At 49.2% G+C, this 21,420-nt stretch overlaps 1 protein-coding gene across 7 annotated transcripts in view; it reads right to left on the bottom strand.

Annotated features, from left to right (window-relative positions):
* PPP6R2 (protein phosphatase 6 regulatory subunit 2) overlaps positions 1 to 21,420 on the bottom strand; it is a 54,994-nt gene that overhangs the window by 15,713 nt on the left and 17,861 nt on the right. For all 7 annotated transcript variants that reach the window (XM_070947757.1, XM_070947759.1, XM_070947762.1 and 4 more), the window contains exons 9-19: positions 14,330 to 14,456; positions 13,016 to 13,168; positions 12,603 to 12,782; positions 10,770 to 10,834; positions 10,436 to 10,551; positions 8,638 to 8,723; positions 8,408 to 8,488; positions 7,192 to 7,289; positions 6,517 to 6,574; positions 4,105 to 4,244; positions 2,024 to 2,190 (exon numbers count right to left, since the gene is read on the bottom strand). In XM_070947757.1, coding sequence (XP_070803858.1) covers positions 2,024 to 2,190; positions 4,105 to 4,244; positions 6,517 to 6,574; positions 7,192 to 7,289; positions 8,408 to 8,488; positions 8,638 to 8,723; positions 10,436 to 10,551; positions 10,770 to 10,834; positions 12,603 to 12,782; positions 13,016 to 13,168; positions 14,330 to 14,456 — 1,271 coding nt within the window. The remainder of the gene's footprint in view (positions 1 to 2,023; positions 2,191 to 4,104; positions 4,245 to 6,516; positions 6,575 to 7,191; positions 7,290 to 8,407; positions 8,489 to 8,637; positions 8,724 to 10,435; positions 10,552 to 10,769; positions 10,835 to 12,602; positions 12,783 to 13,015; positions 13,169 to 14,329; positions 14,457 to 21,420) is intronic.

The raw sequence follows: 21,420 nt of genomic DNA, 5'->3' as shown, positions 1-21,420 counted from the left end.
GAGGCGCCTTATATGTGGGGTGCCACAGGGGTCGGTCCTCTCGCCCCTTCTGTTCAACATTTATGTGAAGCCACTGGGTGAGATCATCCGTGGTTTCGGGGTGAAGTATCATCAGTATGCTGATGACACTCAGCTGTACATCTCCACCCCGGACCATCCCAACGATGCCCTTGATGTGATGTCTCGCTGCCTGGAGGCTGTGCGGGTCTGGATGGGGAGAAACAGGCTCCGACTCAACCCTTCCAAGACCAAGTGGCTGTGGCTTCCGGTGTCCCGATATAGCCAGCTGGTGCCATCACTGGCTATTGCGGGCAAATCACTGGCCCCTATGGAGAGGGCTCGCAACATAGGCGTCCTCCTGGATGCATGGCTGTCTTTAGAAGAGCACATGACGGCCGTGGCCAGGGGGGCTTTTTATCAGGTTCGCCTGATACGCCAGTTGCGCCCCTTTCTGGATCGGGACTCCCTACGCACGGTCACTCAAGCACTCGTCACTTCCCGCCTGGACTACTGCAATGCTCTCTACATGGGGCTCCCCTTGGGGTGCACTCGGAGGCTACAGTTAGTCCAGAATGCGGCCGCGCGGGGGATTATGGGAGTGACGGGGCGCTCACATGACACCTCTCCTGTGCGAGCTGCACTGGCTTCCTGTGGTCTTCTGGGTGCGCTTCAAGGTGTTGGTAACCAACTTTAAAGTGCTCCATGGCTTAGGGCTGGGGTATCTGCGAGACCGCCTTCTGCCGCCAATAGCCTCCCACCGACTGGTTCGCTCGCACAGAGAGGGCCTCCTCAGGGTGCCGTCAGCCAGACAGTGTCGGCTGGCGACCCCCAGGGGGAGAGCCTTCTCTGTTGCAGCACCCGCCCTCTGGAATGACCTACCCCCTGAGATACGCACGATATCAGACCTCCAGACTTTTCGTCAGGCCCTGAAAACATACCTATTCCATCTAGCCGGGCTGGCTTGATCCCATCCTCTCAGTTTTAATTGAATTCGGTTTTAATTGGGTGGTTTTTAATATCTTGGGCCAAAATTATTTAATTGTTTTTAAATTGTTTTTAAATTTTATATGCAATGTTTTATCTTGGCTGTACACTGCCCTGAGTCCCGCAGGAGAAGGGCGGTATAGAAATAAAATAAAATAAAATAAAATAAAATAAAATAAAATAAAAATAAAATAAAATAAATCATTTGAAGGGTGTTCATTGCAAAGGGCACGGCTAAATGTCGTGGAGATTCTCCATCATCCAGATCATGCTGGTCACAAAGGTGCTTTTCCAAAAGGCAACTGGATGTTCTTGGTTTCTCTCCTTGAAGATGTTTCGCTTCTCATCCAAGAAGCTTCTTCAGTTCTTCTTGGATGAGAAGCTAAACATTTTCAAAGAAAAAAAACATGAAAGTCCAGTTGCCTTTTGGAAAAGCATTCTAGGATCTTGAAAATTCCATGCTTGTTTTGATAGCTCTTGTCTTCACTCTTTCTTAGAAAGCGCCTCACAATTAAGCTTAAATCCAGGCTTCAAGCTGGCAGAAATGGATTTCCAGTTTTCTGAAGTTTGTAAAGGAAGGTTGGACAACCACAACACTCCAGGGGCACTAACTGCTAGGGATCACTGAGAAAGTGGGGAAAGCAGCTTCCATGGTGAACGGGCAGGCAAGTGCAAACAAACCCTCTGGAGGCCATGGCTCCCATCTTGGGACTGCAAGGGGCAGACATCTCCGTCAAGGGCCTGGGGTGGCCCTGTGCGCACAAACCCCACGCACCAGTGTCAACCCGTCTCCCATCCAGGTACAATAAGCAGGCGGCCATGTTTGGCGAATTCAGAGGAACTGAATGAAGGCAGGTGGGGGATCTTGCTTTGATTGACAGTCGATAGTTCTGGGGTCCCACTCTCAAAAGCCTTCAACCTGGCAGCCCTGAGAAATAAGAATTCTGTACAGCCACAGTAAGGATCTGCGGGGTGTAGCCATTTTGAATGTGTAGCAAATGCCCCCGAGATCTGGCTACGGTCCCCCAAATCTCATTACCTTCAGAAGAGGGATCCGTGGCCTGGTTTTCTGCCTTCCAGGGGTCCTCAGAATGGGCAGCTGTCCCCTTCTCAGCCTCCTCTTCCCCAGAGTCCATGCAGCCATCATGTTCCCCGTTTTCTAGGCTACCTTTGCCTGAACCTTCTACAGAATGAAGTCCTCCAAAGCTAAAATGACCCGGAAACAAAAGGATAATAAGGAACTGCACAGGTGTGAAGTCCTCAATGGAACTGCATCTACATGGAGAGAAGTATGCAGTGGGGTGCCCCAAGGCTCTGTTTTAGGCCCAGTATTCTTCAACATCTTCATCAATGATTTGGATGAAGGGGTAGGTGGGGAACTCCCCAAAATAAGGCCACATTTGGAATCCTGCATCCATTTTTGGTCACTACAATGTAAAAACGATGTGGCGACTCTAGAAAAAGTGCAAAGAAGAGCAACAAAGGTGATTAGAGGACTGGAAGCTAAAACCTAAAGAACTGGAATTGCTGGAATTGGGTATGCCTAGTTTCATAAAGAAAAGGACTAGGGCAGCGATGGGATTCACTTACTTTCCCTACCGCTTTGGAAATGTAAGCGCACCCACCCGCTCACTTCACTCACACACGCCCCATCGACACATGCACCCGGCCTTCCACGCATGCGCTTTGCTGCCACATGCACCTTCCGCGCATGTGCCTGGCCTGAAAAACCTGTCTAAATAGCACGACTTGGAGCGGGCCCATCCGCGATTTCCACTACCGGTTCGGGCGAATCGATCTGAACTGGTTGAATACCACCTCTGGACTAGAGGTGACATAATAGCAGTGTTCCCATATTGCAGGGGCTGCCACAAAGAAGAGGGAGTCAAAACTATTCTCCAAAGCCCCTGAGGGCAGGACAAGAAGCTACGGATGGAAACTAATCAAGGAGAGAAGCAACTTAGAACTAAGGAGGAATTTCCTGACAGAACAATTAATCAGTGGAACGTCTTGCCTGTAGAAGTTGTGAATGTTCCAACACTGGAAGTTTTTAAGAAGAGAATGGACTGTCATTTGTCTGAAATGGTATAGGGTTCTCAGCCTGAGCAGGGGGTTGGACTAGAAGACCTCCAAGATTCCTTTCAACTCTTCTATTCTATTCCATTCTATTCTATTGACAAGCATGGCTAGGAGTTCTTGAGTTTTCAACCCACAGATCTGCCAAAGCAACTGGGGGGGGGGGGGCAGGGGGGAGGAAAGAGAAGCATGGTCTCTCTCCTCCCAGTTCAGAAGCTGCAGAGAGAGGCAGGATGATGGCAGCATCTGCAGAGCTCCACAGTTGGAAGGTGGGCAGCTGAGCAGCAGAGGCATCCAAGGAAGCTTTTTTTTTGGCAGAGTTCAACTTTGCCTGTTGTTCCCTTAAAATCCATTCAAGGTTTGCCCCAGAGGGCAGAAATGGGCATGAACTCCTCTATATTGGGGCAAGGGAGCCTGCCTGCCCTGCCTAAGATAAGTGACTCTAAGCAGTTTAAAACAACATTACATTTCCCACATCTTCTTTCTTAGGATCCCATTCAACTTCTCCCAATCAGAACCTTCTTGGTCTTCTCTTTCCTCTTGACCAGCTTATTTTTCTTCAAAAAATTGCAGTTTTCATTCATTCCCTTTATATGACCAAACCATCTCATAGTATTTATTTGATTTACATTTAAAAAACACTCATTGGCTTGTCTCACTCAATCAGGCAGGGGATGGGTGCTGCAGAGCTTCTCTTCTCTGCCCCCACTCACCCACCCTGTGGAATATCCCGCCTCCAGTGGTGTGCCCCTCCCCCGCTCTCCCAGACCTGGTTCTGCTGACTCTCGTGGGGCTTGTTAGGGCCTTCAAGGTCCCTTCCCCACCGTTTTTTTAACCTTTAATTATTCTAGCCTTGTTATAACTGCCTTTTAGTGAAATGCAATCTTTTTTACATGGCTTTTATGTTTTAGATTGTATCACCACCCAGAGTTGCTGCAGTGAGATGGCCAGTCTCTAGCTTTGCTAAACAAGCAAACCCACCCTAGACCTAAATGCACCCTCTTCTTCCAGCTGGTAAGGGGCCATCTCCAGCTTTCATCTTACCGTGACCTTGACTTGGCTTGGGCTGTGTAGTTTGTGTCGTTCTCCTCCCAAATATCCTCCTCCTCCTCTTCCTCCTCCTCGCTGTCATCAAATTGCTGGATGCGTTCACTGCAGCAGGTTTCAAAGAGGGATGCGCTGGCCTAGAGCAGAGACGAACACTAGCTCAGCCCAGGAGATCTTTCCTTTGCTGGCAACTGGGAGCAGACCCAGCCTGGGACAGGGAGGTGCTGGAGGTCCTGGAGAGGACTGCACCCGTGCTGCCTCTCTTCTCCCATTGCTCCCCCTGGTTTCCAGGAGAGCTGAAAATGGCCAGGAGACGCCTAAAGCCTCCCCGGAGAAAGAGGAGGGATGAAACCAATTGATCATCGGTTTCGCGGCAGGATGAGCAGCCAAAACGTCGGACCTTTCTCTGCTTTTGCTAAGTCCAGTGCTGCCTGACAGCCCCATTTAGCATCTTCTGTTCTCTTTCCGATAAAGGGGACTCTATAAAGTTTACCTTCAGGGCTGCACCGAAGAATTTTCAGTGCACCTGTTGGACAAAACCGCTCAGATCTGCTCTCGACTGGAGACTAAGAGTGGCTCCAGCAGGTCCACAGGAGACGCCTGCAGACTATTTTTACCCACTAACAGCCTGATCTTGTTGGACTCAAGGAAGTGGCCGGGGTCTTTGGGACTGTAAACGGGACCACCTGTAATTTACACATCCAGCGCACAATTGGAGAGGCGGTCCTCTTGGACTCAAGACTCCTGCTCAAAGAGGACAGGGCAGTCGTGGCTAGGAGGGCCTTTCCACAACTTCATCTTGTGTGACAGTTATGCCCTTTCCTGGATTGGGAAGCCCTTCCTTCAGCCGCTCATACTCTGGGTCATTTTCCACATGGATTGGTGGGAGGAGGTCTACAAGGGTGACCCTTGAAGAGTTATCCAGAAGCTGCAACTGGTGCAGAATGGCATGGCACCAGCCGTCTTTGGTGTCCCAAAGGATATAAAGACCTCTGCCACACAAGCTGCACTGGGTGCCAGTTTGCTTTCGGGTCCAATTCATTAACCAAGGCGTCACCTTTAAAACCCTTCACAGCATGGGACCAGATAACCTGAGGGAAGCATCTCAACCCAATTACATTGTTCTGTCCCTCCCCATCAGGTATGTTTCGACTGGCAGGGTGGTCCGGGAAGACAGCCTTCTCTGCTGTTCCCCCTGCCCATGAACACTTCACCCTGAGAGGTGACCCTCCCCTCCGCCCCGCCACTCTTCTGTCCCTTCAGAAGTTTGAAGACCCCACTCTGCTGACTTGCATGGGGGGCCCAGAGAGGAAGGAGCAAGCAACCTTGGTGTTGGCTGGTGTTATGAGGATGTTCTATCTTCTAAACGTTTGAATTCTTTCAAGTTTTAATATCATAACTCTTTTAACTTTTTAAATTGTGTTTTTAACTTGTTCTTACTGAGGCTTTTATATTATAGTAACTTTTTTTATTGTAAACCATCCAGAGCCACTTAGGTGACAAGGGTGATGTTGAAATGTGATAGATTTTGATCACTAAGCAGCGGGATTATAAAACGGTCCCAGTTGCCATTGGAAACTGAATCCCAGAGCTGACAAGTGAGGCAATCTATTGCCAGCTCCTCACAACCAAAGTCAGCGGGGGGAAGCTGCATGTCCCAGGCAGGCAGCTGGAAGCAGCGAGGAAGCTTGCAAATGGTGATCATCATGTGATACTTGGTCGCACGTGTGAATGGGCACCATCACCTGACAGCGAGGGTGCTGGGAGGGGCTGGAACTCACCCTGACACCATTTGTCCAGGACTATCATAATAACTTGGAGTGGTTGCTGACCGAAAGTTGAGGGCTATCTGTATTCACTTTTGAGAATCATTTGAAGAGGCCAGGCGTGCAAAGAGCAACCTGGCAGGTATTCAAGGCGGTTTTCGAGAACTTTGGCTAGCTCTCCCCTTTAAGGCCCTGCACAGAAGAAGAGAGCACTCTTCCCTGTTTAACCTTGGCATCTTTTGCTGCGCGCTGCCCAGAGTCACCTCCAGAGGTTGGGCCTGCTTTGTTTGTTTATGAACAATCCTGAGCAAGCGGGCTCAGACAAGGAGCCCCCCATTCTGAGCAGGATTAATAATATGCCACTGCTTCCACCACTCTACAAGGCGGGGTGGGGGGGATGGGCTTTCTCACTTCTGGATCCACAGAGGAAAGGAAGCACACGCAACCCCTCGGGAACAGAAGGGACGCAAACAGGGAGCACCATGAGGCAAGTGTGCCATAGGCCTTTCCGCACGACCTCCAGGCTGCTGCTTCACAGCACCTTCCCTGGAGTTGAAGGGGTCTTAAAATGGTTCAGTGCTGCTTTCATGCCTCTCATGCAGCATTTGCAATCCCCGAGTTGCTGGTGTGCTGGACTACTTACACTGTCATCATCTACATCAATGCTGAAGTTTATCTCTGCGATCCGGTCAAAAGGGGCACTGGAATAGATGGGAAAAAAGGCCATGAGGGGCTGTTTCCAGAAATGCCCGTGAGAAACCTGTGACGAGGAAGGAAGCCCCACGGATTGTGAAGGTGGAAGAGCCCATAGCAATCTCCTACTTCCACTTCCTCTGAAGTGCAAGAAAACCAATTAAGTCACACCCAACCAGCCTCTATGCAGATCCTCCAAAGATGGGGAACTCGCCATTTTCCAAGTGGAGAAGTTTCTGGGCAACTTGTGAATGAGATTTCACAGAACCAGGGCTGCAGAACATCTTACCTTACGTAGGTAAAACCTGGCTAGAAAGAATATGCACATAAAAGCCTACGAAAAAGAAAAAGAAACATTGTACCTTTACAGGGAGGATACTTGAGAAGAGGGTGTGGCTCACTGATGACGCCTTACAAGGCAGAAATAGCTATCTGAGTCTCCCAATGAGCAGCACAGAGTTGCTGTTTGTCAGCAAGATACAAAAAGCCCAGAAACTTGTGAGAGGGCCGGATGACCCCGATAAGAGTAAGAGGCAGAGAAGGGGCCGAAGGGAGCTCTCCTGATGGGATCAAGGAAGCTCAGGAGGAGTATCTTGGTCGGGGGGGGGGGGGGGAAGAGACTTACTTGATGTTGTCATCCTGATCGGCAAATTCTTCGTCATTAAAGCCAAACTGATCCATGAAAATGGCTGTCATCTGCTGAACCTGGTACTCGGAGAATGCCTGAGACAGAAGGAGGAAAACCGGTGACCGATTTGCGGTGCAGAACAGCCCTCTGTGAAATCACAGAGATAGGCGATGGGTCTGGTCAGAACACATTTGGGCCCTTCTATCCAGACCTAATAGAATCCTTTGGTGGACATCCAACCCCCCCCCCCCCCATGTACTATGCACAAATGGGCATCCCAAGCACTCCTAAAGGCTGGCACAGCAGAGGGGTGGGGGGCCTCTGAGGGCTGCATCACACAGAGGTGGATAATTAAAGGCAGGACACAAATAATAAATAAGAAAGCAAATAAACAAAATTAGAGCAGTGGGATATTCTTGCTGAAGTAGCTGTCATTTCTGTGGGATGAGTCCCTGCCACCTCCAGAGGGACCGATGTGGTCTCCCTCCTGTGCCCAGGACAGAATCCTGACCAGAAGGGGGGATCCAGATAATCTGCTTCACCCAGGATGGGAGCCCCATCTTCTCTAAAATCTCCCCCATAAAGGGGAGATTTTATAATCTGCCCCACCCCTTTTTGAGGCAGCTGTGCCCTTCCTCAAAGAGGCACCAATCAACCACCAAAAATCCATCCATGGGTCAAGCCTAAAGTAAGGTGCACCACCTGCTTCCAAAGGTTGCACTTGTCTAGGCTCAGCCCAAGGCAACCCGTCCCCAGCAAATGGGAGAACCTCACCAGCTCAGCACAATTTCACCCCTTCTTCTTCTTCTTCAAAAGGCTGCAAGTGACCTTGAATAGGCAGGGGAAATTATGATGCCATTTTGCCTCCATTAAAATTATGATGCAGGGGCAGCCTCTGCAGGTCTGCAGGAGTCATATCCGAGCTTTGGTGGATCCCAAAGGGCCCAATATGAGCCCCCTAGTCCACCTGTCTCTGTCTCTCTCTGCCCCCCCCCAATCTTTTACCTTCCACACACGAACTGACTCACTAAACCTTCCATGAAGCCGCTGACCATCTCCTGCGCAACAGCATTCCTCCTGATCCTGACCCTGCTAGCTCTTCACAAAGCCATTAACTGACATTTAACTAGGGCCGCCCTGGAATGGCCTAAGAAGCTAGCCACCTAAACAAAGGGAGCTGGCCAAGGGAGCATGCCATCCCAGAAAAAGCTACCTGCTGGAGAGAGACTTCGTTGGGGAAGGCGGCCTTGGCCTCCTCGTCTTCGCTGGAGGAGTGCAGGTGGTGGGCTGTCACCTGCACAGAGGAGAAACCACAGATGAACTCCAGCGGCCCTTTGGGCCACCTCTTCCTTCTCTCACCACCTCTTGGGGCAGCTTCCATTATATTTCCTCAGCTCCACCACCAACCCCGGTTCAAAATGACAGAAGACCAGACCGTCTCACCAAATCCACAGTGTTCCTTCGGTTGGCTTCCACCAGAGTCTCCTCCACAAAGCTCTCCCAGCGACCTCTGCAATCTTCAGGAAGACCTGCAAGGAAGCAGAGGCCGCAGGGCTCAGAGGGCCACACGCAAGAGACTCGGAAGGAATCAGAGCCTCAGGCAGGCCAGAATCAGAGTGGCTCCGTGGGTGCGGAGTGGCCCAGTGGCATCTGCTCTTAGGAAGGAAGCGTGAAGGGGGAGGAGACCAGAGAGAAGCCGGCTGGCCCTCCAGTGCGCAGAGATGCCAACGCTCTGCAGCCGTCTGGGCATCTGGGTTTAAACTCTAGGATTTTGCCTCTGGCTCTCTGATTTAGCCAGGATCTGCTGACTGCTCAGAGGCACTGAAAGCTCCCAAGTAGCTTACATCCAGCCCTACCACCGACTCAAAGCAGGGAAATCTGGGCGCTTGGGTCAGGCACAAGACCAACCCACCTGAACAGGATTCTGCCTCTCCGAGTTGCTGGCTGACATCCACAAAGGACCCCCCTCCACTCACTTATTTATTTATTTGTTAAATTCATTTGCCACCCATCTTGCTTTGAAGCAACTCTGGGCATCTTACAATAGTAAAACCAATAAAACCATGTAAGACAAATAATTCTAAAACAATAAAAAAATAGAATTACAATCCAACTGCGGTTGCAAGTAACAGATGGGGAAGGAGGGAACAGCATGCCTAGGGTGGGGGAAGGAGGGGGATTTTCTCTTCATTCATCAACCAGACCAAGTGGGAAGCTCCCCCACTTTGAGCTCCACCCTGGCAGAGCCAGCTCTTCAGGCCCTTCCGGAAGCTCAGGAGGATGGGAGCGGATCTCAGGAGCTACAGCAGAGAAGGCTCTTCTCCTGGTTCCCCCCCCCCCCGACTCCTCCAGCTGAAATTCCCAGACTGGCCCGCAGGATGCTTCCTCTGCTGGCATGAGTGGGGCGGGCCAGTCCCGTTGAAGTGAGATAGTTCCTCAAGTAATCTGGACCCATGCCCCCCTGGAGGGCTTTAAATCTAACAAGCTAACACCTTGAATTGAGCCCAGAAACAGCTCGTGCAGCAGTGCTGTAACACCAGCCATTCTGCTCCCCCCCCCCAAGAACTGCCTTCCCTGTTGCGCTCTGCACCAGTGGTGGCTTCCGCATACTCTTCAAAGGTAGCCCCGTGTAGAGCACATTGCAATAGTCCAAAGCTCAGGTGACTGATTTATCAATTGATCCCATGTTTCTGCTCCACCTACTTGCTGCAGCAAATCCTGGTTGTGCCTTGATGAACGTACGTGTGTGTGTGTGTGTGTGTGTGTTTCCCTTCCTAATGCTGGGACTGAGAGATTTTTAAATTGCTTTTAAATTTTTTGTATATGTGTGTTTTTAGTGTTGGCTGTGCACCGCCCTGAGTCCTTCGGGAGAAGGGCGGTTTAAAAATTTAAATAATAAACAAACAAACAAACAAACAAACAAACAAACAAACAGAAAGCCGTCCTGTCGGCCCCAGCCTGGGAGTCCACCAGATGCAGCCGACCAGCCAAGTCTGGACCCCAAATAAAATGCTTCTGAAGAAGGTCCAGCAAAGACATTGGACCTGGCGGGCAAGGGCAGCATTCCTCCCCCACGGAGCATGCACCCCCCCACCCTCCCTGCCTAAAGGCCTCACTGGAGAGGAGGCGTCATCCCCACTCTTTAATCAGGCATGCGTGGCCTCCTGACCCTCCTCGCTTGGGTCGAGCAGGTTTGGCACCGGCTGCTCTAGGAAGAGGACTGGCCAGGAGCATTTCCTACCTCTGATGAACTCCCTGATCTGGCTCTGCCCGGGGCCTTTCTCCACAGTTTGCACAATGGTGTTGGCGATTCGGGTCAGGTGGCCCATGTTACCACGCCTCATTCCTCCTTCTGCCCTGAAAAAGCCGAAGCAAGAAGCAGCAACTGAAAACCAAAGCACAAGCAGCATTCACCCAGGAGGACACTGGCTCGCCTCTGGTCTCTGCTGGGGGGGGGGGGGGGGGAGTAGGGAAAGACCTGCACCAAACCTGTGCAGAAAAGGCCTGAGGAAACAGAGAAGAGCCACGGGGTCCCTGGGAGTCTGGCAAGAAGCCAGGCGGCCTCAGAGACTTACTGGATTTTGTCGTTGGTCTCCCAGGCATCCAGGATCCTCTGGACCAAGCAGCACCTTTGAAAGAGCTGGAAGAGGAAGGCAGGAGAAACGTCTCAGGACCAGGAGCGGAAATGTCTTTCAAGCATGAATACAAGAACGAGACCAGGGGGAGCAGCCAAATCCCAGTGAGACCGAAGCCAGTCTCAATGGGCTGACACTATCACAAGGCTAATTCATACTGAAAAATGACAAAACCCCGTCACCTAAAGGGCTCCCCCCCCCTTTTTTTTTTTTTTAAATTTGATTTATATGCCGCCCTTCTCCGGAGACTCAGGGCGGCTTACAATGTGCTCAGCAATAGCCTTCATCCTTTTGTATATTTATACAAAGTCAGCCTATTGCCCCCACAACTGGGTCCTCAATTTACCTACCTTAGAAAGGATGGAAGGCTGAGTCAACCTTTTGTTAGAAAGGGCAGCTCCCAATTTTAAAAAAAAACAAACAAAAAAAACCCCCACCTAAGACCAAAGGAGGCAACGCAAATTTGGGGGTGGCAGAGAGCAAACGGGGCATTTGCTTCAGCATCCCATGGGAACTGAGGTCAGTTTTGCCACTGCTCTGCTGCAGGATTTAACCTTCCAGTTATAGCTCCCGAGAGGTGGCACCCAATGGCGGCTGCCTGTCCAAAAACCCGGCAGGCCAGCACTGCTCTGGGGCCCCCTTCCCCCCTGCAATCAGGCCTGGGGTCCCTTTCTCAGCTCATTGGGGCCTGTAGCTCCTTCTCTCAGCAAAGAACAGAGAAACCAGGATCTTCCAGATCAGCCTCTCTCTTCTTCAATCTTCTAGGCGGGCAGATTTCAAGGCCCAGAATTCCACAGCCAGGATAGCTAATGATGAGAATTCTGGAAGTTGAAGTCCACATGCCACATTTGGGAAGCCCTGGGATAGACGAGAGAGCAGCCCAAGACACGGACAGCTGCTTGAGTCAAGCGTGGAGCTTCCCCTTCTGATAATAAACCAGCTGGGGCCAAAGAAGCTGCTTGGAGGGTCCAAGCCTGTCCCTCCTCCTAGGGTTCTGCTGCTGCTGCTGCTGCTGCTCTGCTGCCATGAACCTGATCTGAGGTTTTGACATCTCTCATGTCTTCTGGTGCCTGCTAGGACACAAGAGAAAGTAAAGGAAGATGCCAGTTTTCAACCAGAAAAAAGAGAGAGGGAGGGAGGAAGTTCCTGGGCTGCAAAGGAAAACGCAGGGGGCCAGCTCTCCCTATTCTGCCCAGAACCATCCACACATAGCCTACAGAGCAGCTATAAATTAAGATTTCAGGCTATAAGGGAGTTGTCGTCTTCCAGCATTTAATAGCATTCTTGCCACAAAACTGTCACATTCAATTTTGACATTTCTGACAAGAACACTTTTTGTCACTGAAAAAGCACAATTTAGATTTGGGCTCCTCTCATGCCAAGGCAGAGAGAAGCTTAAGCACTGCGCCCCCCCCCCAATCCTTGGCCTTGCTTTGCCTGCCTTCATCGTCACCCACTAAGACGGGGCTGCCAGATGAAGCCCAAGGGGCATCTGAGAAGGAGAGCCACCCGATTCCCCCTTAGCACTTTCAAGGACAGGCAGGGAACCAGAAGCCCCCGAGAGCACCCACTCTAGCTCCTGCAGAAAAGGGGGACGGGGAGGAAGACTCTGCTAAGAAGGACTAAAAATACTACTCCTGATGACTGCTCGATCGCTCTTTGCCAAGGTTGACTGAGGGTCTGAATAGCTGCCTCCTTAGTGCACGGCTGGTTTCCATGGCTGCAGCTACCACTTCCCTTCAGAAGGCTCAGTCAATGCCTGAGGACACTTACGTGAGTCAGCATGAGGTTCTCTGGCGCTTCAGCATTTTCCCAGGAGACATTTCCATCCGTCTCCTCCTCACTCTCTGTGAGCAGCTTGCTTCCAGGCACCGAGTGCATCAGGATGGCTGTGATACACAGTTCCACTTGGAAATGCAAGAAGTTATTCCAAGTGTACTTGAAAAACAGGTCCTGAAACAAGGCAGAGGAGGAAGCTTCATTCCTATCAGTGATAAGCCACCATAGCAGGGCAACGGAGGCACACGGAGCTTCCTTTTCAAGGTTCAGCAAGCACCCCGAGACTCCCCTAAGCCTGCCACTACACTTTCTCCGGTATGAAAATAAAGGCCTACCGACATCTTATCCCCAGAAAACCCATTTCCTAGGTGCCCCAGTGGCAGGCCTAGCCCCCCCCCCCCACTCACCAGCAGCAGGTCCATGATGTTAAGCCGGCACAGTTCCTGATTAATGCTGGGAGTGTTGGTGTGAAGAAGGGCGGCGACCAAGCGGGCGCCATGAAGACGAGCATTGCCGAGGGGCTCCTCCAGGATCCCGATGGTCGTCAGGATAGAAGCCATCTGCCACCATCAAGAGAGGAAAACCAGAATTTCAAGCTGGCTCCCCACAAAGCCAGAGCAGAGACCGTGTGCACCTCCTTTCCCCTGCCGCCCACTGCCAGGGGGCTGCCGAAGATCACCGCCCGAGAGGGAGGCCTCGTTCTCAATGGGACCTGTCCTGTGAGCCGAGCCAGCCACCGTTATCCACCTGGCAGAAGGGCACCCGGAAAGCGGTCTGCACTGGAGAAGGCTCTGCGACTCACACCAGTAAAACCCCTGGGAAAGACCCTCCTGACCAACCTCCCTCCGCTTCTCCACAATCGACCTCAGCTCTGGTACAATCTCACCCAGAGCCAGTCAACTTCCTTTTTTAAAAAAATGAGAGGTTTTTTTTTTTTTTTATTAAGGAACTCTATAATCCTAATGGCTAATACTGAAGTCAGGAAAAAAAAGAAAATAATAGAAAAAAGAAACATAATGTGCAAAAAGGAAAAAAAATAGAAAAAGAAAATATTTTTTAAAATGGCTCCTGATCTTCCTCGCAACAAGCGTAGGCAAATCAACAGTCCCCACCCCCCCCTTATAAGATCCCATACAGGCACCTCCTCCCATGTCTGCCACTCCCCCCACCCCTTCACAGATACAACTGTGGTCGTTTCTCTCCAAATGTCGGCCAAAGGTCCATAAAAGGTTTCCAGAATTTTATAATAATGTTCTGTATTTTAATCCTGATCGAACAAGGCAACTTCAAATTATTTTCTTTTACGTCTAACAATCTTTAATTCATCAAGTTGCTGTCGTAGTATTGAATACAAATTTTCTCCCATCTCAAAGGTTTTATAAACTTTCTTTGTAAATCCCAAAAATTTCTAGCTCACTTTTTTTTTCAATTTTGATTTGTCATTTATTTTTCCCTTCTATTTTATAATCCTTTCTTTCTTTATTTTCCAATATTTCTCTATCAGCTAGGATATCTGCATTCTGTCTATCCATCTCTTTTTCTCCATCCTCTTCCTCACCACCTTCCTTCCGGGTCCTAGTGCCTGCCCCTCCCTTTCCCCACCCCCACCCCACTGAGAGTGTCATAGCTGCCACTGACTGCCAGCCTCTCCTGTCCCCGTATCCAGACCAGCATGCAGGAATTAGCCCCGGGAGACGGGCAGAGGAAGGGAATCTCCATACCTTAGGGGGCTGAAGCAGCAGCTGGTGGAAATCTTTCAGGCGCGGCTTGATGCCCTGCAAGATGCAGCTACTGACAGGGTGAAACTTTTCAAACCCCTGGGAGAAGGAGTCAGAAAGTCCTTCCAAGCTGTGGGTAGAAAAATAAGCCAACATCAGAAACAAATCATGTTCTGACCGTACTGGAGCCATGGCTGGTGCCTTAGAACAGGCCTGCTTCAATTTCACCTCCAAGTTTATGTAGTTCAATTTCTCACCTAGGGGAAGCAGCATCGTGCAGGATAATTAAAATGAAAAACAGTAAAGCAGAAATAGAGACAGGCTCAGATCTTTGAGTTTTCTCTGCAATGTTTCCGAGGTGGCTGGCCCTTCCCTTCTTCCCAGGACTGAGAGGAGGGACCGGCCCCAAAGGTGCCTCAAAGGCTGGGAGAGGGCTCAGATTCCCCCACTGCTGGGCCAGCACCTTACCAGTTACAGGCAGACCAAACTGGTTCTGTTTTCAAATCAATGAAAAGCAGCAAGTTACACCTGAAACCATAAGTGCCCACTGGGCAGAGGAAAGCACAGGAGAGGGCTCAGGCCAAATCCCCTCTGGCCACACACCAGACCCTGCTCTGCTGGAAAAGTCCACCATTCGCCCCAACAGGTCCCGGCCTTTTAAGGGAGGCCCATGGCCCATTTTTGCCCAGGAGATGCTTACTTTTCCCCATTCCACCAGGCCCTGCCTTCCTTCCCACCCTTTCGGCAGAGCTAAAGATAATGTCATCAATTAAAATACGGTGTCAAACCAGCCACGGTGTTTCCCTGCCACCCAAGGAAGAGCTTCTGCCAGGTGAGCACAGCAGGTGCCCCTTTGGGCAGAGGGGAAAGTGGCATGCAAGGGCAGGAGAGCACATAGAGCCACCTTGGAGACAGACCGGCCCGGGGGGGGGGGGGGGGGGCTCCACTGGCCCAGCCCAAAGAGAAAGCCAGGGGCAATGGAGGAGGAGGAGGAGGAGAGGGTGGCCCAAGGCACCTCCTCCAATTCACAGATCCCCTGAGACCAAATACAGCTAATAACGCAGAGGCGGCATCCCTGGTTTCAGCCGCTCCTCTCTACGGCTCTGGCCTATGAAGCACGCAAGGGCCGGTCTGAGCAAGCCCAGGGCCCTCTGGGGCGGACCATCCGCAGGCGAGTAGAAGAGGAAACTGGTCACCAACAAGCTGGGCTCCTCCCAAACACACAACTGCCTGCCTGCTACCCCTTGTGTGTGTAGCCTCCACCCACCCCCCGCACCATTTCGAGGGTCTCCAAGGGGCTTCTGGGGAGATTCTTGAGGATCAGGGCTCCATGAAAGGTGTGTAGCAGCTCAAGGCTGCCAAGGGTTCCAGGGAATGAACCCACCGGATTCAAACAGGGGAGTCTCCCTCCGCAGCCGGGCGGCTGCAGCCAGCCTGTGGAACACAGCATCGCCTGGCCCAAAACAAAGGGGCAGCACCCGGGCAGCCGAGGCAAAAGCCAACCTCCTGGCTCTCAAGAACATCCTCTTCCATCTGCCTACGTCGGCCTGAGTAACCGGCCATCCTGCATTGCGGGGGATACATTTTTATCTAGCAGATGCTCTAAACAGGTCCGCCTGATTCGCCAGTTGCGTCCCTTTCTGGATCGGGACTCCTTAGGCACGGTCACTCATGCCCTCGTCACCTCCCGCCTGGACTATTGCAATGCTCTCTACATGGGGCTCCCCTTGAGGAGCACCCGGAGGCTCCAACTGGCGCAGAGTGCAGCCGCGTGGGTGGTAATGGAAGCGACATGGCGCTCCCATGTAACACCTCTCCTGCGCGAGCTGCACTGGCTCCCGATGATCTTCCAGGTGCGTTTCAAGGTTTTGGTTACCACCTTTAGAGCGCTCCATGGCTTAGGACCTGGTTACCTACGGGACTGCCTACTACCACCAATAGTGTCGAGTCTGGCGTGTTCGGCATACGGAGGGGACGGGAAGGAGAAACGGTGGAGGACCGGTGGAGGATATTACTCACAACGTTCTACGGCGAAACAGCAAGACGTCGTAGCGGTGGAGGTGGCACGGGATATAGACAAGGCGACACGCGAGGGGGTGGAAGGGCGTCGGGTTAGGATAACTACGGACGCTAGGAAAAACGCCGGAAATGCGATCCCAAACTACAACGGCGCAACTGATGGGACAATGCCCTGATCATTACGTAGAGGAGTAATGAGGGGTGGGGCGCGGAAATATAAAGCGCTACGAGGCGGATGCTCGTAGCGCCAACTTTGAAAGATCACAAATAAGGTAAAATACTTGGGGATTCAATTAACAGCAAGATGTAGTTCTCTTAAAGAAAATAATTATAATAAGCTTAAGCAACAGATAGGACAGGATTTGGGGAAATAGGGAAACGAGCAATTATCTTTGATTGGTAGAATTGCAACTATTAAGATGAATATTTTACCTAGAATTTTGTATCTTTTTCAGACAATTCCTGTAAAGCTGGGTAAGGAATTTTTTACAGATTTAAATAAAATGGTTTTGAAATATGTTTGGCAGGGAAAGAAGGCAAGGATAAAACTTAAACTGTTACAAGATGCTAAGATGAGGGGTGGTTTTGGATTACCGGATTTTGAATTATACTATCAAGCGGTTTGTTTAATGTGGATTAAAGAATGGGTGATACTGAAAAATACTAGATTATTAAATTTGGAGGGACATGATTTGCTGATGGGATGGCATGCTTTCTTATGGTATAAAGGAACTAAAATTCAGGGGTATTTTAGAAGGCACCAGATACGTGAAGCTTTGTTTTTGACATGGGAGAAGATCAAAAAGTACCATTATCTGAAGATTCCAGTCTGGGTATCCACAATTGAAGCTTTTTCTTATCCAGTGGTATTTGAAGGGGAACAAATTGTTAGATATAATGAATTAGAGCCTTGGTGGTACAGGGGTTTAAAGCACCCTGTTATTAAGCTTATTAAGACCAGCTGCCTGCAATTACTGCAGGGTTCGAATCTCGCCAAGGCTCAAGGTTGACTCAGCCTTCCATCCTTTCTAAGGTAGGTGAAATGAGGACCCAGTTGTGGGGGCAATAAGCTGACTTTGTATAAATATACAAAAGGATGAAGGCTATTGCTGAGCACATTGTAAGCCGCCCTGAGTCTTCGGAGAAGGGCGGCATATAAATCAAATTAAAAAAAAAAAAATTATTGGATGAAAAGGGTGAACTTAAATTGAAACAAAATTTAGAAGATCAGAGAATTAAGATAGATTGGTTTTCATACATGCAAATACATTCCAGATATCGAGAAGATTTTAAACAAGAAAGTATTTATAGTGTTTTGACTGGTTTAGACAAGATATTAATGGGTTCAGATGACCATATAATTAAAAAGCTATATGGATATTTACTTGAAGCAAAACTGGAAGAAGAACAAGTTAAAGAATCAATGATAGCATGGGGAAAAAACTTTGATTATAGTATTGATTTAGAGAAATGGCAAAAATTGTGGTCACATAATTATAAAATGACAATGTCAACAGCATATAAAGAGAATTTGTATAAGATGTTTTACAGGTGGCATCTACCCCCGACGAGAATAGCCAGGATGTTTAAGAATAAATCGGAGAAATGTTGGAAGCGTCATCAAACTCCAGGATCGTATTACCATATGTGGTGGACATGCATGGAAGCAAGGAGATTTTGGACTAAAATATATACGTGGTTAGAAAAAATGACAAAGAGACATATTGACTTTAAACCAGAAATATTTTTATTAGGAATCTTACCAGAGAGATTTAATAAAAAACTACAATACTTAATTGTGAACATTTTAACAGCGGCCAGAATTGTATTTGCCAAAAACTGGAAAGGAGAGAAGATAATTACCGATGAAGAAATTATTATGAAAATGTTGGATTGTGCTGAAATGAGTAGATTGACATTTGAAATAAGAGAACAGGAAGATAAACAATACTATTTGATATGGGAGATATTTTATCAATGGTTTGATAAAAAAGTATGGAGATGAGATAGCATATATGAAATGTTTAAACATGTATTTTTAGTTTAAGTAAAGAATAATTGTTATATGAGGAGATTTGGAGAACTGTAAGCACGAAATGATTTTAACCGATTGAGATGCTGTCTATGATCGTTTGTAAGGATGATATTTTTATGTTATGGTTGTTGTGTTTTTTTTTTATTTTATTTTTAATCTAAAATAAAACTTTTTTTCAAAAAAAAAAAAAAAAAAAAAAAGAAAAACTATTGGCCAAACTTTTTGTCAAGGTATCCAAATACGAGTTCCATTGCACTGAGTTGGACTATTTAGGATATAGAATCTCGAAGGGAGGTTTGCGAATGGATCCCAAAAAGGTGATGGCGGTTATGGAGTGGCACGCGCCAAAGACGAGGAAACAAGTACAAAGTTTCCTCGGGTTCGCTAGTTTCTACCATCAATTTATTTCAGCCTTTGCACATATAGCATTACCACTTACCAACCTTCTACAGACAAAAGGGAGCCACTCCCCCCCAAAACCAAGCCAGCAGGTCCTCTGGACTACCGAATGTCAGAAAGCCTCCGATACTTTGAAGACATTATTCGCCAAGGAGCCAATCTTGCAGCACCCCAACCAACATAAGCCATTTGTAGTACAAACCGATGCCAGCGACGTAGCGGTGGGCGCTGTATTGCTCCAATCAAACAAACAAGGCCAATTGCAACCCTGTGCCTATACATCGAAAAAGTTTACCCCAACAGAACGCGGATGGGCCATTTAGGAAAAAGAGGCATTCGCAGTTAGGTGGGCACTTCTTACCTGGCGGCATCTCCTGGAGGGGTCAAAAGTGCCATTTGAAGTGTGGACCAACCATCGAAACCTGATGTCCCTGCAAACCCCTCGGAAGTTATCGCCTAAACAGGTGCGGTGGGCTCAGTATTTTCAACGGTTTAACTTCTTAAAATATGTTCCCGCGGGGAAAAACTTTTTGGCGGATGTCCTATCACGAATGCCACAGTATCACAGTCAAAGGGATGAAGTTGTACAAGCCATGATACCCGGCAAACATATAGCCGCCGGAAATAGGGCACCGAGCGAATTCGCACAAGGATGGAAGACCAAGCTTCAAGAAGCTTTACGAACCGATGATTGGGTAGCATCACATTGCCAATTGGTTGTCCTGAAGAATGGATACACATGGAAAGACGACAAGCTGTACATTCCCAGGGTACTGAGAGACGACGTACTACAGCAATGCCATGATGTCAAGGCCGCTGGGCATTTCGGATTCCTGAAAACGTTACATTTGGCTAGACGACAGTTCTGGTGGCCTCGGATGAGGCAGGAAATAGAAGAATATGTCAATAGCTGTAACATCTGCGCCAAAGCGAAACCCAAACCTAGAAAACCTCTCGGTCTACTACAAACTGTGGCTAATCCGACGAGACCCTGGGAAGAGATAGCTATGGACTTCATAGTGGACCTACCACAAAGCAATGGCTGTAATATTATCTGGACTGTTATCGATCTCTTTTCCAAACAGGCCCATTTTATACCCTGCGCTGGACTCCTGTCAGCCCGAAAATTAACTAAACTATTTGTCCAGCACATCTATCGACTTCATGGGGTACCCCGTAGAATTATTTCAGATAGAGGGGTACAATTTACAGCACGGTTTTGGTGAAACTTCCTTCAATTCCACTCAAGAATTTAGTTCAGCGTTCCACCCTAGTACCAATGGCGCTGCCGAAAGGGCTAATGCAATGGTGGAACGCTATTTAAGAAGCTATGTTTCGTACCAACAGACAGACTGGGCCACTCTATTACCTTTCGCCAAAGTGGCGTATAACAATGTGGTACATCGCACCACTGGATATACGCCATTCCAAATAGTTACTTCGTCGCTATCCCAGAACTCAGACCTACACAACCAGAAATAGCACCTAGCGAGTGGGGAAAGAAAATATGGACTCTGTGGCCGCAAGTAAAATCTGCCCTTGACAAAGCGGCAGCCGAATATAAAATCCAGGCCGACAAAAAACGAGCTGTATCAAAACCTTTTAAAATCGGGGATATGGTCTACCTGTCCACGAAATATATCAAACTCCGACTACCTAATCAGAAACTGGGACCCAAATACCTAGGTCCCTTCCCCATCGAAAAAATTATTAATCCAGTTATAGTCAGTCTAAAACTTCCACCCCTGTTAGGGAAAATCCATCCGGTGTTTCACTGCAGCCTCCTTAAACCTGTAACTACTGTGAGACCCACACCAACCCCACCCCCACCGGTACATGGAGAACATTACGAGGTGGAGGATATCCTAGATTCCCGAATCCACCGTGGTAGGTTACAATACTTAGTGAGGTGTAAGGGATATCCACTAGAGGAAGCCACCTGGGTTCTAGCGACAGACACGGCAGCTGACCGGTTAACACGCCGGTTCCATAAAAAATACCCATGGAAACCGTTGGGCAATACTAATATATCTACTTTGTGTTTTCCAGAGAGGACCCTGGTGAAGGGGAGCCACCTGTCGAGCCCGGCGTGCTCAGCATACGGAGGGGACGGGAAGGAGAAACGGTGGAGGACCGGTGGAGGATATTACTCACAACGTTCTACGGCGAAACAGCAAGACGTCGTAGCGGTGGAGGTGGCACGGGATATAGAAAAGGCGACACGCGAGGGGGTGGAAGGGCGTCAGGTTAGGATAACTACGGACGCTAGGAAAAACGTCGGAAATGCGATCCCAAACTACAACGGTGCAACTGATGGGACAACGCCCCGATCATTACGAAGGGGAGTAATGAGGGGTGGGGCGCAGAAATATAAAGCGCTACGAGGCGGATGCTCGTAGCGCCAACTTTGAAAGACTTTGTAGTTTGGCGTTGTCTCGTATCTGACGAAAGCATTAAACCAGCATTCAGTTGATGTGTCCAGCTGTGTTTTATTGCTGTCTCCGTGTCGTACGGAACAAGGAGCTGAGAAATAGCCTCCCACCGGCTAGTACGCTCTCATAGAGAGGGACTCCTCCGGGTGCTGTCAGCCAAACAATGTCGACTGGCGGCCCCTAGGGGGAGAGCCTTCTCTGTGGGGGCA

The sequence above is a fragment of the Pituophis catenifer genome, unplaced genomic scaffold (genome assembly GCF_029215685.1).
Source record: "Pituophis catenifer annectens isolate HBS135680 unplaced genomic scaffold, rPitCat1.0.hap2 SCAF_7, whole genome shotgun sequence".
Lineage (NCBI taxonomy): Eukaryota > Metazoa > Chordata > Lepidosauria > Squamata > Colubridae > Pituophis > Pituophis catenifer.
The sequence above is the reverse complement of the archived record's forward strand: the minus strand, read 5'-3'. Positions and strand labels throughout refer to the sequence as shown.